This window comes from Didymosphaeria variabile (assembly GCF_027946475.1).
Source record: "Didymosphaeria variabile strain IMI 356815 chromosome Unknown scaffold_6, whole genome shotgun sequence".
In the NCBI taxonomy this organism is placed as follows: Eukaryota; Fungi; Ascomycota; class Dothideomycetes; order Pleosporales; family Didymosphaeriaceae; genus Didymosphaeria; species Didymosphaeria variabile.
In genome coordinates this window covers 3389153-3405811 of record NW_026611625.1, presented here as the reverse complement: position 1 = coordinate 3405811, position 16659 = coordinate 3389153, and the positions used below count along the sequence as shown (strand labels likewise).

Below are 16659 nucleotides of genomic sequence, written 5' to 3'. Positions count from 1 at the left end.
TTCGGAGACGTTTGTTGTACGTAAAGCCTTCGTGTTGTCCGTACCGTTGTTTCAATGTCTTTACTGATGTCGAGCGATTTGGCCATGAATCCATACATCGACTTCGTAGCTTTCCAAGTTAAGCCAGACACCTGCGTTACAGTGTCACAAGCTGTGTATAGCCAAGCTCAGCGTTCACCATACCCCACGTGCCCTCGTCAGCGCGTCCCGCGATTGGCGTGCTCCGTCCCAACCGTGACAAGAAGTACGCTAGAACAAGCAAACACCAAGCTTAGAGGGTACCAAAGCCTGGAAAATGACGCCGACGTACATCGTGACATCTTCAACACCCATCACATCCGCATATAGAGAAACTGGAAGAGCCATTTGAGGCCGCACCTCGAAGGTTCAGACGAGAGACAACTTATCACGCACCGTGCACGAGCGTACCGCCTCCACGTGCGTGCACCAAGCTCCAGCTTCAAAATGCCCTCCGGACTCCTCTCCTCCTTCGTCGCCGCCATCCAGGCCTCGCTCTCCGTCCTCCTCGTCATCTCCTACGGCGCCATCGCCGCCCACCTCAAGCTGCTAGACTCCGAAAACGGCAAAGCCATCTCGAAAATATGCGTGAAAATGTTTCTCCCCGCGCTGCTCCTCGTGCAGCTCGGCTCAGAAATGCACGCTGGCTCCGCGCACCGCTACGGCATCGTCGTTGTGTGGGCGCTGCTCGCGCATGTTATCAGCTTTTTGATAGGTATTGCCGCGCATGTGTTGTTTAAAATGCCGGATTGGATTACTTGTGCGATTATGTTTAATAATACGACGAGTTATCCGCTGCTTTTGATTCAGAGTCTGGATGAGACGGGGATTTTGGGGGTGCTTGTAGGTGAAGATGATAGTACGAAGGCGATGACCGCGAGGGCAAAGAGCTATTTCTTGGTGTTCAGCACGATAAGTAGTTGTTTGACGTTTGCGGTAGGACCGAGGTTGATTGATAGCGAGCATGCGCCGGATAGTGACGAGGAGGATCGGTCGTTGTCGTCGTCGAGCGGGACACTGACTGATCCGGACGAAAGGGCGGCAGATGCAGACGGTGGTGTGCAAGAGATCCGACCAAGCGAGAGGACGGGACTATTGGGCGCACCGTCGAGTCGACGAAGAGCGGACCGGGATCGCGCGAGGCATGCGAGTGTGGCGAGCATCACGTTTTTCCCGTCGAAGCCAAAGTTTACCACGGTGAAGCGCAGACCGCGGTATATCCCGCATTTGAAGTGGAGTGAGCTGAGTTCGAGGACGAAGTGGTGGCTGCTTTTCTTTTACGACTTCTTGAACGCGCCACTTATAGGCGCTGTGATGGGCGCTATCATTGGGCTTGTTCCTCCGCTTCACAAAGCGTTCTTTAGTGATACGTTCGATGGAGGGGTGTTCACCGCTTGGCTCACAGAAAGTTTTAAGAGTCTCGGACAATTGTTCGTCCCACTTCCGCTGGTGGTCGCTGGTATTGTACTCTACTCGTCGTACCAGGATTCGAGACACGCGTCGAGGACTGGTCCAGTTGCGAAAGTCCCACTGCTTACGACTTTGTTTATCCTGGTTGTCCGCTTCGTCGTATGGCCGGCACTCTCCATCGGCGCGATATATGGGATAGTGAAGAGCGAAGGAAAACGAGGATTGTTGGGCGACGATCCAATGCTCTGGTTCACGATGATGTTGATGCCAACTGGACCACCTGCCTTCAAACTGATCACGATGGTACAAGTGTCGGAGGCAGGTGCGGAGGACGAGCAACACATGGCCAAGATACTGACGATCAGCTATATCGTATCTCCGATACTGGCTCTCACGGTGGTCGGGGCATTGAAGGCAAGCGAGGCTGCGATATGAGCCTGTTATTGCTTGGGTATAGCTCTGGAAGAGAAGATATCTACGCATGATTGCATTGTGAATACAACGAACAATATACGTCATGATGCAACACGTACCAAAATGCTCTCGCGTACGCTCACATGACAGCACAACTGGCTCCCCTGGGTTTTCGCACCATTCTCAGTCGTAGTCTTCGCGCTCGTCCTAGCCACATCTTCCAGTACCTCCTTACACAGCTCTCCCGTTTCGGCGCTGCACTCTGCATAACGATCACACAGCATCTCAGTCGCCAGCCCCAACCCCTCCTGCGGCATGACGCACTCCCCTCTCCCACCATCCTTTTTCTCTTCCTCCGTCCACTCCCTGCGCAAGTCTCGCTTCAGCCCCAGCACCATGACAGGCAGCGCCTCATCATAGTTGAAATGGCTGTTGACAATGGGCAACCATCGCGTACGTAGTGACTCTAACGTCTTTCGTTGCGATATATCGTAGCACAGGACTATGAAGTCGGGACGGAGGAGCGTGTAGGACGTAGGCGAGGCGGTGTCGGAGAAGGCGAGTGTGTAGGCGCGATTGTAGAGGGAGATATTGAAAGTGAAGGGCTGGTCACTATCCCGTAGCTGGGGTAATGAGTACGGTGGGAGGTCATCGTTGTGCGGGCGGATGCCGAGGGAGAGGCGCGATAGGAAGGTTGATTTGCCGACTTCCTCGTCTCCAAGCAGGAGGACGTTGACCTCTGGCGGCGGGAGGGACGGGTCGTATGGCATAACGAGTGGTTTACATCGACCGCGAAGCGGTGCTGGCAATGTTCAAGGCGAGTCCATGGTTGCTTTTTAGACTGGCTTGGTGTTGAGCTGCGACAAAGCCGGATCTATCGGCGTTTAGATTTCTTGGCGGGGATACCCTCTTCTTCCTGGGCCTACCTGAAGCCTTCTATTATACAACAAAAGTCTGGTTTTTGTCATGATGGTGAACATTGTGGTTACTCTGCCTTACAAGGGTTAGTTTATTCGGACGATCAGGCGCCGGGAAGGATGCCAACTACATTGAAATGTCTGGTGCAGGCTGCGAGACATGAGCGACTCCCTCATTTCTGCATACCGCTTGACATTCTCGCCGTCGCCTACGGGACCAGATCATCTTGTTTCCTGGGCATTCAAAGTACGAGTAGCAGACCAGGCAGCAATGGTTGGCGAAGCTAAGTGATTGGCTGATGCCTGGCTCAGCCCCCAAAAATACCCACTTGAGACAATCTTGGGCAAGGATTCTGATCCTCACCGGGGACCCCGTTATTGATCCAGTAGGCTGGTCTGGCCTACGCGCCCCGCAGGTTTGCCCATCGTGTGCTCACCTCCAGGGCTTCCCAACTCTGTTCATACCAAAGGAACTATCTGCCAGCTACACGGAACGCCCACTGCGTGCAGCAACGCCATGGCTGCCGACGAGGAGCCTGTACCCCGTCTTGATGACGACCCCTCGACTGCCGCTGACGCTTTATCTTTGCATACCATCGCTGATGTCGATGCATATGCGTCGCAAGAGCAGGAAGATGCTGACTTTGCGCTTGCGCTAGCTCTGGAAGAGCAAGAGAGCGAACGATATGCCCGAACGCAAAGGATCCTTCAGAGTCAGGATCTCAATCAAGCCAACGCACCGCCGCAAGCACCTGTACCTGTGGAGGCACAAGACGAAACACCACCTCCACCCTATAGCGATGATCCCGATGCGGTTGAGGTTGACGGAAATCTGCCGCCTTATCGCGATGACCCAGATGCAGTACCTGCTGAGGGTGAAGCGGATGAAGCAGCCACTGAGCCCGTCAAACGTCAACATGCCATTGTACGAATTCTCAGGAGACTAGGTAAAGTGTGGCTCTGCTGTCTCATGATCTCAACGTTCGTTACCATTGCCATCCTCGTGGTAGCGGTCATCTTGGTCTTTGTTTATGGCAAAAAGCTTGACCCAAGCAAGCCATCCAAAGAGGCAGCGTGGTTCGCATCTGGCTCATCTGACTACGATTTGAAGCTGCCCAAGCTCTATCCTGCTCTCGAAGCAGGTACTACAGACACTTGCCAGAACACCTGGACGCAACACGGCCTTGGTCTGTCCTGCCATCGCATGTTACTATCTTCAGCATGGGACAATGGTGATGCCGACGAGGTCAAGGCGGAGGAAGCAGATCCCTACTTCTACTCCCAAGCTGTCTGCACACCTAAGTGTCTCACCAGTCTCGCAAGGATGGCAGAGCCCCTGGCCAAAAGCTGCACCAACCGAACGGACCGTTTCAACTTTGCAAGTTACGGCAATGATGGAAGGGCATACTTTCAAAAAGGCAAGATTGAAGAAGGTCCGGCACACGTTGTGAAAAACTTGCTCGAACGCTACGATCGGTTTTGTCAACGCCCAAAGCGTGGAGTCTCACGCGACAAAACGGAGTACGGGACCTGCGCGGCCGACCTATGGATGCAATGGGGCATTGTCGATGGCAAGAACGAGGCGCATCTCAAAGGCCTGGACGCCTTCTTGGAGCAGACGTCAGTGAGGAAGACCATACGTGGTGGGTTGCGACGAGTCTCTTTGCTTTTACCGAACGGCGTCAACAGGACCAGCAGCATCCACGAGCCACAGCTCAGTGTTGGTCCCGAGGAGAACGCAACGGAATGTGGGTGGTGCACCCTGAACTGGTTAGATCGTAAGATGCGTAGCTTTGAGTTTGGGCAGATCCTGGATCCGGCTACAGGCGAAGCCCTCGGCCTGTCCGAGTTCCGCGACAAGCTTAGAAAGGCAATCTTGAGGTGTAGACATAATGATGCTCGGGGGGTAATGGCCAGAGTGGACAAAAAGTGGGAAGAACTCGGGTGGTGGTGCGGAGACAAACCATGCAATCTCGACAAGCCAGAATTTTCCAACGAGACCAAGGCCATCCTACACGGATTGCCCCGCGAAGCGCTGCTTGAGGATCGAGAAAATCTGGAGAAGTTGAAGAAAGAGGGCGCTCCAGAAGTCGTGTTGCGAGCGGGCCAGACGCTGCTGGATGGCTTGACGGACATGCCTTGCTACGTGGGATTTGACCCGGTTGTGAGTCTCTAGAACCTGCTTTGTGGACGAGAGCAATCGTACTAACCCATACAGATGGCTAAGCGTGAGATCATCCCCTCCGAGCACATCGTCGGACGTCTTTGCAGCGACCAATGCCGTAACGCTCTCGACCGCTTCATACAGCAGCATGGCGACCTCTTCCGCGAAGCTGCACGCAACCGCGAATATGGCCGTATGTTTGCTTGGCCCTTTGAAGTCGCCAAACAGCTGGACAGGGTCTGTCTCAGCGCCTCTCCCGGCGCCGCCCTACAACCATCTGAGAACCTTTGCGCTCCAGGGTATGCCGCACTCGGCTGGCCAGAATGGATCTTCGCCGGGACATACGGCGGATATCCCGACCCACCCATTCGCGCCCAAATTCTTGACGTCTTCTCAAAGAGCATTGATGAACTCGCTGCCCGACTCTCTAAACATACACTCAATTGCCGCCGTGGTGACTTCGACTGTGCGCGCACCCGAGCAAAGATAATCGCCGAGTCGCCTTGCAACACGTGCGCTGGAAAGATCTTCATCGGATCTGAGGGTAGCTGGAAGGCCACAACTGATGAATTCCTCAACGATAAAGATATCAATGGCACGGAGTATGTGGCTGCGGCGAAGAAAGGGTGGAGGACGTGTGCTAAGATGCATGGATTGCGGTTCAGCGAAGCGAAGTGGAAGGGGATGTGGAGAGAACGTGGGCTAGACGTGTATGATTGATCGGTCAGTAGATTTGAGTCTGCAAGAGGTCCTCCAGACGAAGCAGATCCAAATATGTATATCGTCAAATGTGATAATGGTCGTTTACGTCGAGCGCTCAGCCCAGTCCCACTCCATCATTCGTCCGTACCGTCGAAGTAGTCTTCTATTTCCGGCCATAGCTCGTATGTATACTCCTTCATCCGCCGTGTCCATGGCCACACTAGCTCCGCCTTGCCCTCCTCGTTCAAGAAGATTTCCGGCGCCCGGCCCCCAATGCTCAGCCGCGTTAGATGTGGAAGCACCTCGATAGTCATGTTTCCCGCTAGCTCTGCCGTCTCAGCGCCCTCTTGCACGACTTGGCGCCCGTATTCCCGGCCATGAGCGCCGCCATAAGCGTTTCCACACCAATGCCCTCCGTCGAAACCCAAATTAAGCTGCGATACAGACGGGAGATTCAGAGATGTCAGGTGAGGGAAGCGGGCAAGGAGTTCCAACTGTTGCTTTAGCTTTTCTGGGTCGTTGTCCGATTCAGGTCCCGGCCACATCTCATTTGGACGGTCCATCCCTATATCGGTGATATTGGGCTGTGCGTCCAAAATAGCTTCAAGAAGGTCCATCCATCTTGTTGGAAGGTAAGGTCTAGCGACCATGTGTATGCTCTGAAGAGGCAGTCCTTTTGTAGCATTGATGAGAGCTATGCTGCTGCTATGATGGTACCTAAGCTCCAGGTCGTCGCCTTTTCTCCAGTCAGGGTCCAAGCTGTTAACATAGGGGATCGAGATTTTTTCCAGATTAGGGCACCGTCGGACCAGCCACCCATGATGTCCTCCCGGAAACAGATTTTTCACGCTGGATAGCGTTACGTTTGCCTTTGCCAATGCATCTTTCAATGAGTTTGTGAATTCTGACTGTGCGCTCCAGTGCAGCGTCTCTAAGTTGGGCATCTTGGAAAGAACCTCTGCAAATAGGTCGGGGAGCTCACTTGGGGGCATTGGATCTTCTGACCACGTGTCGTATTGAAAACCATGGATCCAGACATTGAGATGTAAGTCCTTCCCGTCTTCAAGTGCCGCTGGACAGGCTTTCAACTCTCTCAGACGATCGCCTGCATTCTTCCAACCGAAGTTGGTCCGGCCTTGTTTGTTGTTGTCGATATTGACAATAGCCAGAAGATCTTTTGGGAGCGCGCGGGAGGGTATAGTAGGCTTAGTCCAGAGATCGGAATCTTTTAGACAAATGGCTGTGCGAACGTCCGGGTAGCGGGAAAGCCATTCCTTGTTGTCGGCGAGCCAGGGGTGGTCGGTATCGAAGATGATCTGAGGGATCTTAGGCCCAAACCAAAGGTCTTTGAGTGTGAGGACTTTTTGGAGAGTGGTTGGAATGTATACACTCGCATTTGCGAGGGCGACCAACGCAAGAAGGCATATAGAGAATCTCATATTGTCATTAAGGCTGGACACCAGTATCGATTCAGCGATGGGACGAGTTCTAATGCTAATTGTTGCCTAGATACCTTGGCAACATGTTGCGAAATTACGGGACACAGTATGCTACTTCAGGGCGGCCTAATACTTTTCAGACATGAATTGCATACACCAATCAGGGACACCCGTCGAGCTCGAAGTAGTTCTCTGATTGGCTGCTCGATAACGTGACCGAGAAGCTTTTGGCTACAAGGAGGTATGGGGACCTATGACCGAGGATCGGAAGCCTTAGATGAACACATCTTCGCCACTGAGTCAAAGAGAGAGATGAGGGAGTGATGAGGCACGGGGCGTATAGGCGTCCAGACAGGCTGCCTTTCGCCAAGACGAACCTCTAATCAATCAGTGTCATGCTAAACGAAGAGAGTGCTTAGCCAGAGCCCACTGATGTGTGTATGGAGAATGCTTTTTAGGTCGGCTGCGAAGATTATTGATGCGCACTGGCCGACGAATACATTGGCTAGAGAGCTTAGACCTTAGCACGCAAGTGTATTACATTAGCTTTTTTTCATTCTCTTGGATTCAAACTACTATCACACCTTCCCGTGCCAGCTAACAAACTTGTCCAGCAGAAATTCTTCTATGCCCCACTTTCCGTTTTGCCGTCCGAACCCAGACCCCTTGACTCCACCCTGGCTCGCTGTCGGACTCGTGTATACGCTGATACTGTTGATATGGACCTGCCCATACTCCAGCTGCCGCGACATCTTCAAAGCACGTTCCATGTTGTTCGACCATATGGTCGCGTTGAGACCGTAAGCAGAACGATTGGCGAGCTCAATAGCAGCTTCGTCGGAAGAGACAACATACAGCGAGGCAGAGGGGCCAAATGTCTCTTCATCGACGATGCGGGACGTGGAAGGGTTGAGGACGATGGTCGGGCGGAGTTGGATATCCGAGTCCGAAGGACCACCCATAAGGAACTTCTCGCCTGAACTCTCCACGTCGCGGAGCACATCATTTGCGTGTTTACCGATGCCTGAGCTGACCGCGGAGCCCGCGTGGCCACCAGCGTTGTCCATTGCTTTGACGAGCAGCTGCTGGAATCTTTCCGCCACAGCTTCGTGTACGATGATACGCTCGGTCGAGAAGCATATCTGACCATGATTGATGACAGCACCCATAGCAGCCAGCTTCGCAGCTTCTTCCAGGTCTGCATCGTCTAGGACGACCGCCGGGCCTTTCCCTCCTAGCTCCATCAACACTGGCTTCAAGTACTTCGCTGCTACTTGTCCAATGACCCTCCCCACTGCAGCACTTCCGATGAACTCTACTTTTCGGATCGCCTCGTGAGCGATGATAGCCTCCGTCACCTCGGCTGCGTCCTCTCTCCTCGTTTGTATTTGGTTCAGTACACCTTTCGGCACACCCGCCTCAACGAATGCTTGCGTAATCAAATGGTGCGTCTTCGGACTCAGCTCACTCGCTTTAAAAACGACTGTACATCCCGCAGCGATCGCACTCGCAACACCCCTCGTCGCAAGGATGAGCGCCGCATTCCATGGCGCAATGCACAGCACCGGCCCGACAGGCTCCTTGAACACGAACCCCATAACACCAGGCTTCTCCAACTGCGGGATCGTGCCATTAACACTACTTACCACCGCAGCTATTTCTCGTAGGTACCGGCATGCCAGGTCAAGGTTCTGCTTAGCCCACGCTTCATCGCACGATGTCTCGGAGATTTGTGTCTTTATGAAGAGGTCGGCGTGGTGCTCATAGTAGGCGGCTGCTTTGAGGATGAGCTCCCGGCGTGTGACGTGATTGGCATTGCGCCATGATTTGAATGCTGCTTTGGATGATTCGACGGCGCGGAGGGCTTCTTTCGTCGTTGCTGATGCGGCGTGGTGTACAATGTTTCCGGTTGTGGATTGGATTACGGGGAAGGTGGTGAGTGAATCTGTGGGGAGGGCTTCGCCGTCTATCCAGAGGGGAACGGTGTAAGACGACATGACGGAGGTGAAATTGAAGGAGTGAAAGTACCTTTGGGGTTATCGAGAGGAAACTTGCGGGAAACTAACCGCCCACTCCGTCCTACCTCTGATCTGATGTATACTTCGGAATGCTTTTCCACGCCACGCACCAACGCAAGAAGGAAGGGCTGGGGAGAGCTATGGTGGGGTCGTGATGTATTCCAGCGAACCACACGCTTCTACAGCCGCGGAAGTCCGAGCAGCGGTGGGCATCGTCGGCAGTTCTCAAACATTGCATTACGTAGTTGATGTTATCTCCGTTTTTAATTCCGGTGCTCCACAAGCCACGTGCACCGCCTCGATGACATTCGATCAACCTTCCAAGACGCATACTCCGCCTCCGCCCTTCTTCAGGTTCGTTATGGTTGCGCCCTCGATGCCATGCTGCGAAGCGCACTGTGCTCACTGCACTGGGCCAGCTGCGCCCTATCTCGCACGATATAGCCCTATAGTTATCTCAACGATCATACGATTTATAGACCGTAATCTCGCTGCTTTGCTAACAATCCATTGACCGCTTCCAGATTTTCATAGGTTGTAGTCCTCTTCACTGAGTAAACTACCGACCGCCTACTAATCCATTCAAAAGCCACTCTGAAACAAGATGGCTTCCAAAGAGCTCACAACCTTTTCCGATTGTCGCTCCCCTCATACATTCGCAGACCTCCGCTCCGAAGCACACGCCCAACAGCGCGTCCGAAAGCACCTCAAACGCTACAACAACTTCCGATCCCTCTCGCCGGTGGATCTTCCTACCCATCCGCAGCAGCAATCACATTACCTCCCCTCGTGCGCATCGCGCACATGTCCGCTTTACAAATCCACCTACGGCACCTGTGACCACCGGTTCCAAGCCGTCTTCCCCGCTGATCTTTCCAGCGCGCCCGTCTCCAAATTCACGCCTCACGAAGCCTACCTCGAAGCACAGCGCTCGATTCCCGTGCACAACCGCCACAGCCGTAAGCAGCGCTGTAACCGCAATAAATGCACGTGGGCGAAGGCGCTGGGACGGAAGGCAGATGCGCACCTTACGTTTCTGCAATACACGCGTGAGATAGTGAGGGTGTGGGGCCGCCTAGACGTACAGCAAGACGATGAGTGGGTCGAAGACATCACGCACAGGGAGTGGGAGGGCGGCAACTGGAGCGAGTTTTGCATGCAACAGGGCGCAACGTGGGACGACGTCTGTGGCTGGGAGTCCTGGAAAGAGCTCGGCGAGACGTTTTCGAAGTGGGGTCAGAGGCGGATCAATGAGATGAGGCAGGTTAAGGAGGATAGGCTGAGGGCGAAGTTGGCTTCAACGTCGACGGCGCAATCCCCAAGTACGGAAGGGAGGGTGGACGACTGTCAAGACTTGGCCTCGACTACGGGAGAACACAAGACGGCGCTTAAGACTACACTCCCAACAACGCCCTCCGACATCAGAGGCCACGAGCGACTCGCAGGCGTCGTCCGGCCTCGAAGCCGACGTAAGAGCGACAAAATCCCACACATCATACACGACTACGGTTTCTTCGATGAATACGAGTGGTACTGGCACCGCAATCTAAACGGCTGCTTCGAACTCACCTCCTGGGCATCGCATTCTACCTTCTACAGCCCGTGCTACTGCGAGGCGTACGCCCTATGTGGGCGGTGGAGCCCTGAGGACCGGTCCCAGCCCTACATATTGGACGAATTCATCGTCTCTTCTTGTGAGGATGAAGCGGAGGATGAAAGGCAGCGGGAAGAGGTCAACGGGCTGTACGAGGACGTTGCAGATATGCACGCTGAGGTCACGGACATGCAAGACGTCGTGGACAGCGCGCATGAAGAGACGATGAGGGTGCGCAAGGAATTGCATATAGAGGGGCTGGGAAGCGATCAGGAGACGGAAGATGTGTATGACAGGATGGTTGAGGTGTGTGGCGAGATGCACAGACTTCAACGGGGGCTTAAGGACGTTTTAGATGGGTACAAGGCGATGTGTGATGGCGTCAAGGTTTGTAACGCGGTGGAGAAGGACGGCAATGAAGATGGAGAGGTTGGTGAGCATACTGCCGACGACATCGAGGAGGATAATTGGGATATCGTCTCTTTAGATTCGATGATTTCGTCGCTTTCGACATCTTCGTCATGGAGTATGGTAGAGATAGAGGAACAAACATAGATTTGAACAGTCACAATTCAAAATGTCTACTAATTTTAGCCATAACGGCGCTGGGTATATCCTCCACGCCAATGCACAATCAGTGCACATGCCTTCATCCTCAAGGCCCTCATGCCTATATTCCTTGCACGTGTATATCCTTACACTATACAAATTTCCTGTCCTTGTGTACATGCCTCCATCGGGCCCCAAGTGTATGTACGGGCCGAGCGCATAGCTAGTTATGGGTATAGGTAGCGGCTGCTTCAGGCGGAGCGTAATCGAGGTCGGTCGTCGTAGATACAGGAGGGAGGGTGACATCCCGAGCGAGACGTCGGGAGCGCATTGGGACTGTTCTTGCCGAACGCTGCAGGTCCGGGAAGATGCCCGTGGGTCGACGACGTAGCCGCGCGTCACCAGAGCGGCCGAGCGGCCGAGGGAGAGTATCTTGCGTCTCGTCGTGCGTCTCTGGCTGTCGGTTGTTCGGTTGGTATTTGGTGTTCCATTCCAGGAACACTTCCAGGTGTATACATAAAACTGTACAGTCCCACAAGGCCTTATTCACCAAGTAAACCGCATCAAATTCGGATTCAGCACAATCGGCACCAAAAAATGGCTAACAAGCACGGTGCTCAACGGGTAAATCGGCGTAAAAAATCGTATCTGCCAAATGGGGTCCAATCCATATGCGCAAAAGACCATCATCCCTGCAGTCCCAAAACACCACGCAAACGTCCATTTGAATCTTTTAAACACGACTGCAATCTCTTCAAAGAACGGGATGTTCTCCACTTCTTTAGCGGTCGCGCCCCATGTCATTTCCAGATCCAGCATGTGCCAGACGAGGGCGTGTGAGATGTGGAAGGAAATGCCGCCGAGGAAGATCACGAGCAGGAGGACCCATCGAAGGTTTTCCGCAAGATTTCCGGGCAAGCTGCCTTCGTTGTTGCGGTAGCGCATCCAGGCGAGAGCGACGTTGCCGAGGCCGGAGAACACGCAGATGATGGAGAAGTACACTTTGAAGCTGTCAATGTAGTAGTGGTCTAGCAGGCCGTTGAACCACCCGACCAGAAAGTAGTTGCAGACGGTAAAAACCCAGGCTGAGCCAAGTGCGTAGTAAGTTCCGATGTAGGCGATGATGGTAAGCTTGGAGGGGAGCGGAATGCTAGAGGTGAGGAAGCGGATGATGAGGCCGGTGAAGGGGCCCCTGCGGATCCAATACTGGAATGGGTGGAAGATGAGTTCACTGCAGCCGTAGGCATATCTAAGGAGGTGTTAGCAGACTCTTGGCAGTGGGGATAATGAGAGAATTAGCATACTTCTCCCAGCGTTGGAGCTCATCGTACACAGTGAGGGACACGCCTTCCTTGAAACCATCGCCTTGATATGCAGCGAGTCGCACAATGTAGCCATTGATCTGGAGCCGTAACGCCATGTCAAAGTCTTCGGACACAGTTTCTTCGGACCAGTACTTCTCGACCTGTACATCCTGCTGCTCGTACACCGGCCTACGAAGAGGCTGCTCAGTAGTTTCGTCCAAGACCGGTTCACCGGTCTCCTCGTTCACTACATCAGTCAAGACTAAGTGCCCATCATTATCTCGCTTCGGTAAGAATAACTCTTCACTCTTCTTATACGCGATCTCCTGTACAGCAGACCACCTCAGCACAGCATTGTGGCCGACAAATGGTGCAACATCGCCGTTGGAAACGGCAAACTTGATCTGCGTATAGACAAGATTAGTAAAGAACGTGATACCTTTCTCGAAGAAGCTGGTCGTGACGTTCATGACTCCAGAAGCGAATTGCAGGACAGCGACGTCCCGGTACCTCTCCATTTCACTGACAACCTCGAGCAAACAATCCGCGGGTACACGGGTATCGGAGTCCACAATGAGGATGTAGTCACCAATGCGAATGTTTCCGTCAGCCCAGGTGCCATTTCGGTCGATAATCTTCATCAGTTCATCAGTGTAGGCATCGTTCTCATCCTGCTGAGACCAGTCGTTGTTCTCTCGCTGGAATTCCCAACGGCTCTTGATCAATTCTTCCTCGAGATCCGTGCTCACACGCAAGCCATAGTTCATGTTGGAAGCTTTCTTGAACTTTCCGCGGCGGGTGTGGATCGGCTTGTCCTCGAGCTTCCCGTCTGGATTGTGGGGAGGCCGCGCCACCCATCCAACGTTATTATCGTCAAACCAGTCCTGCCTTTCTTTAGCCTCCTCGTCGGACATCAGCTGCATACCATCATCATTGACAAAGATGTTTGCTGACCCGCCCTGCATTTCGTACGTCGATATGGCTTCTTTCAATGATCGAAGGGTGGGGGCGATGACGGTCTTGAGGTTTTCCTTGAATATAGGCATCTGGATTGTGACGTGTGGGAGGTCCGAAGCACAAAGGCGATACGGAGCTTTGCCGGAGTAGACCTTGGTATTCGATCTCATGTGTCCGACACAGCCGATGATCTGAGCGAGGTTGCCAACGAGAGCTTGAAAGAAGAATAAGCCAAGACCAAGCTGAGGAATGAGGCATAGGAGGAATAGTAGCCGCAAGTAGCCGCCGTCAATCGTGATCTGGATGGAGATCTGTCTCCAGCCGCCTCCGAGTGCACCAAGCGCGAGGACCAAGGTGGAAGCTGTGAAGAAGGGTTGCCAAATGACGATCGAGCGTTTTTCGTCCTCTTCGGTCTCGTCATGCACGCCTTGCCAGTGGTAGAATGTGTCCTTGGGGTCGTCCCTGTCTAGCTCGTCCATGAGGGGCAGGCCGCGACACACTATGTTGAAAAGCGCCTCATCGATGTCTGTTACACGTTTGATAAGCATGTGCGGCTGATCTTCCCATACTACGAGCATCTTTTCTGACAGCACAAACGCAGCGGACTGATGTTTTTGGCAAAAGGGGAGAGCTTCGATGTCGGGAATGACTTGGAGACGTAGACCCTCATTGATCTGGACAAAGGGAATTTCGCTGTCGCTGAGGAGCAGATCAATAACCTTGTTTTTGATCGTCATAGCTACCTGGGTGGTTTTAGCGGAAAGCGCTTTAATGTCCACATGCAGTTGTGTTACCTTGACGTTTAATTCATAGATAGCATCGTACGTCCGCGAGCCATCGGTTTTGAGCGTCTCGGGGCAGGTGATGTACGATCCCCTGCCTTTCTTCAAGAAAACACCTTCGCCATGTGCACCAGTCGTCCAAAGCTTCTCTTCTTGCTTCGCGTGGAGGAAGTTGGCTGTCATAGCACATTTAACCTCCAGTGTCATTCCTGGGGCTGCATTGTGAAAGTCGGCCAGTATAGAACTGGGCCGTGTAGAATTTGAGGATCGTGAAGAGTTGAAAGGGGTGCTGAAGGAGGAGCTTCCGGCAGAATCAGGTATACGTGGAATAGCGCCTTTAGACCGAAAACGGGAAAATTGATCATACATGTCACCATTGTCTTCCTGGTCTGTAGCAGTTTTGGAGCCCAGCCCTCTCTCTCGAGAGGACCTAAAGAAGCTATGCATCGGAACGGGAAAACTTCGTACAGCCAGGATCCAATGGTAACGGCCCTCCCACCCACCACCAGATAATAAAAGAAGAGGTGAGTTGGTTGTAGCTTACAACCAGATTCCGACAAATGCGAAGATTGTAAGGATGAGCAGAGCAACGCAATGTGGGCGGCAAAGGATCCAGAGACTATCGGCCCTGAAAGCAAGATCCGGCAGGGGGGCGAAATCCTTTTGTGGCTCGGTGACAATAAACCTTGGTTACGGGTGGATGACGGCCCTGTTGGATAGGCATAATTCTAGCGATGTGGGTGGATATGCGCCCCAAGCTGGTACCTCCCTGCACGTGGATTTCAACAAACCGAGTATGGCAATGCCTGTGCGGCCATCCTCTCCGCGGTGACTTACGTATTTGCTGGGGTTCAAAATATAGCAGACATCCTTGCGCACGCGACAGGGTATCGGATCGCACTGGTTTTGATAAACATCTCGCACGGCGCAGTTGGTGTTGACTTATATAGCCAGCTATGTTCAAAAGCATCTCATACGAACCATGGTTCTGGTGGGACACGATCCGCAAATGTTGCGTGCCCACAAAAGTCCACTTCGACCCGAAAGAAACATGCGAAGTCTCGTCGGGAGCCGTCTAGTATAGTCGAAATCCTCCTCGTATGTCTCGAAGATAGGTGTTGGTATTGAACCGAGAATTTTTGTACATGCGATGTCTGGAGCTCATCGTGGAAGTACATGCGCCCCACCAGTACCTTTCTAACGCCTGAAAAGAGACCCACCAGACCCATCCTTAGCTGTACATGCTTGCCAGCAATGATGCACATACTAATCCGCGAGCCTGCAGCTGTCAGTACCGCAATCAAAAAATGAGTGGGCCGTCGCACCTGTAGCTGACAAGTGTGTCAACGCGATGATTGCTCGTGCTGAAACTCCGCAGCTGTACTTTCTCGCCGTTCTTGATCTCTTTCGCATCGCTGTCGCCCCATTCAAGCGGAACCTCGGAATCGGCGTCCGCGTAGACTAGCACGTTGAACGTGCAGTTGCCGTCCAGCATAGGTAAGAAAGTGACTGATGCTGTAATCTGGCGGAATATTGATTGGATTTCAGCTTGGATCTCGGCTTCTGTCTTCTCTTCAGGAGCATCGTTTGCTCTGAGCTGCATGTTAGCTGTTGCGTAAAGTTGAAGCGAAAAGTCTGAACCCACTCTGGCACTGAGTTTTCATTGTCGTTCGCCTTTTTGGACGATTTCGACTTTGAGTTCTTGCCGAATATCTGGACCTGTGCCACTTTTAGCGAAGTTGCTGCTGCTGTAGAAGCACCACCCACATCGAATTGCCACCGCTCAACGTGCTCGCCCGTCTCTTTGCTGGTAATGACAATAACCAGTTTGGAGATCTTTCCCCCGTACATCCAATCCTTGAGCTGCGACATGATTTTCTTGATGTAGGCTTTCACCTGGTCATCCGCCGTGACCATCATTGTCAGGCCATATTTCTTTACCCTAGCAAATAGTCAGTAATGTTTCGACCGTGCTTTGCGATATTTACTCACGCGGTAAAATCTTCAGCGGGATATACTCCCCGTTGGAATCTACTGCAAATTAGAAAAGGTATGGACTTTCTAAGCTGAGATTTGCATACAGGATGGTATTGATACAGTACTCCAACTGCGGTAGAGTCAGTATAATTTTCTGAGTTTGAACGGACATAACTCACGAACTCATTGACAACCTTGGAAGAGCCTTAACATCGGTCAGCCATGGTTACAGAGCAGATGGTGTTGCCCCACAACCGGTACTTCAAACGCCACCCGGGCTTCTGACTTCTGGAGGATGAAACTTACCCTTCAAGGCGAGCTTATGAACCTTGGACGAGTCCTTGCTCGAAGAAGACTTGGATTTCGATGAGGTCCTGGGCTGCGACATGATGGCGTGTGGGGAGTATGGTGGTG

The 16659-nt window shown here is 52.9% G+C and overlaps 8 protein-coding genes across 8 annotated transcripts; 3 read left to right on the top strand and 5 right to left on the bottom strand.

Moving 5' to 3' along the window:
- Window positions 1-465: 465 nt before the first annotated feature.
- On the top strand, window positions 466-1863 carry N0V89_009026 (uncharacterized protein; the record flags this gene model as incomplete). The annotated part of the gene is made up of 1 exon (XM_056217779.1): window positions 466-1863. The coding sequence occupies one exon, from the start codon at window positions 466-468 to the stop codon at window positions 1861-1863; it is 1398 nt and encodes a 465-aa protein (XP_056069335.1).
- Window positions 1864-1943: 80 nt separating this feature from the next.
- On the bottom strand, window positions 1944-2612 carry N0V89_009025 (uncharacterized protein; the record flags this gene model as incomplete). Its single annotated transcript, XM_056217778.1, has 1 exon — window positions 1944-2612. The coding sequence occupies one exon, from the start codon at window positions 2610-2612 to the stop codon at window positions 1944-1946; it is 669 nt and encodes a 222-aa protein (XP_056069334.1).
- Window positions 2613-3276: 664 nt separating this feature from the next.
- N0V89_009024 (uncharacterized protein) lies at window positions 3277-5643 on the top strand (the record flags this gene model as incomplete). The annotated part of the gene is made up of 2 exons (XM_056217777.1): window positions 3277-4923; window positions 4978-5643. 2 exons carry the CDS (start codon window positions 3277-3279, stop codon window positions 5641-5643), a joined length of 2313 nt encoding a protein of 770 aa, XP_056069333.1.
- Window positions 5644-5759: 116 nt separating this feature from the next.
- On the bottom strand, window positions 5760-7064 carry N0V89_009023 (uncharacterized protein; the record flags this gene model as incomplete). The annotated part of the gene is made up of 1 exon (XM_056217776.1): window positions 5760-7064. One exon carries the CDS (start codon window positions 7062-7064, stop codon window positions 5760-5762), a length of 1305 nt encoding a protein of 434 aa, XP_056069332.1.
- A 578-nt stretch (window positions 7065-7642) lies between these two features.
- Window positions 7643-9061, bottom strand: N0V89_009022 (uncharacterized protein; the record flags this gene model as incomplete). The annotated part of the gene is made up of 1 exon (XM_056217775.1): window positions 7643-9061. The coding sequence occupies one exon, from the start codon at window positions 9059-9061 to the stop codon at window positions 7643-7645; it is 1419 nt and encodes a 472-aa protein (XP_056069331.1).
- A 625-nt stretch (window positions 9062-9686) lies between these two features.
- On the top strand, window positions 9687-11231 carry N0V89_009021 (uncharacterized protein; the record flags this gene model as incomplete). Its single annotated transcript, XM_056217774.1, has 1 exon — window positions 9687-11231. One exon carries the CDS (start codon window positions 9687-9689, stop codon window positions 11229-11231), a length of 1545 nt encoding a protein of 514 aa, XP_056069330.1.
- A 540-nt stretch (window positions 11232-11771) lies between these two features.
- N0V89_009020 (uncharacterized protein) lies at window positions 11772-14475 on the bottom strand (the record flags this gene model as incomplete). Its single annotated transcript, XM_056217773.1, has 2 exons — window positions 11772-12456; window positions 12530-14475. The coding sequence occupies 2 exons, from the start codon at window positions 14473-14475 to the stop codon at window positions 11772-11774; spliced, it is 2631 nt and encodes an 876-aa protein (XP_056069329.1).
- Window positions 14476-15534: 1059 nt separating this feature from the next.
- MAD2 (Mitotic spindle checkpoint component mad2) lies at window positions 15535-16633 on the bottom strand (the record flags this gene model as incomplete). The annotated part of the gene is made up of 8 exons (XM_056217772.1): window positions 15535-15547; window positions 15594-15860; window positions 15914-15987; window positions 16036-16210; window positions 16261-16299; window positions 16350-16375; window positions 16425-16450; window positions 16552-16633. The coding sequence occupies 8 exons, from the start codon at window positions 16631-16633 to the stop codon at window positions 15535-15537; spliced, it is 702 nt and encodes a 233-aa protein (XP_056069328.1).
- Window positions 16634-16659: the final 26 nt, after the last annotated feature.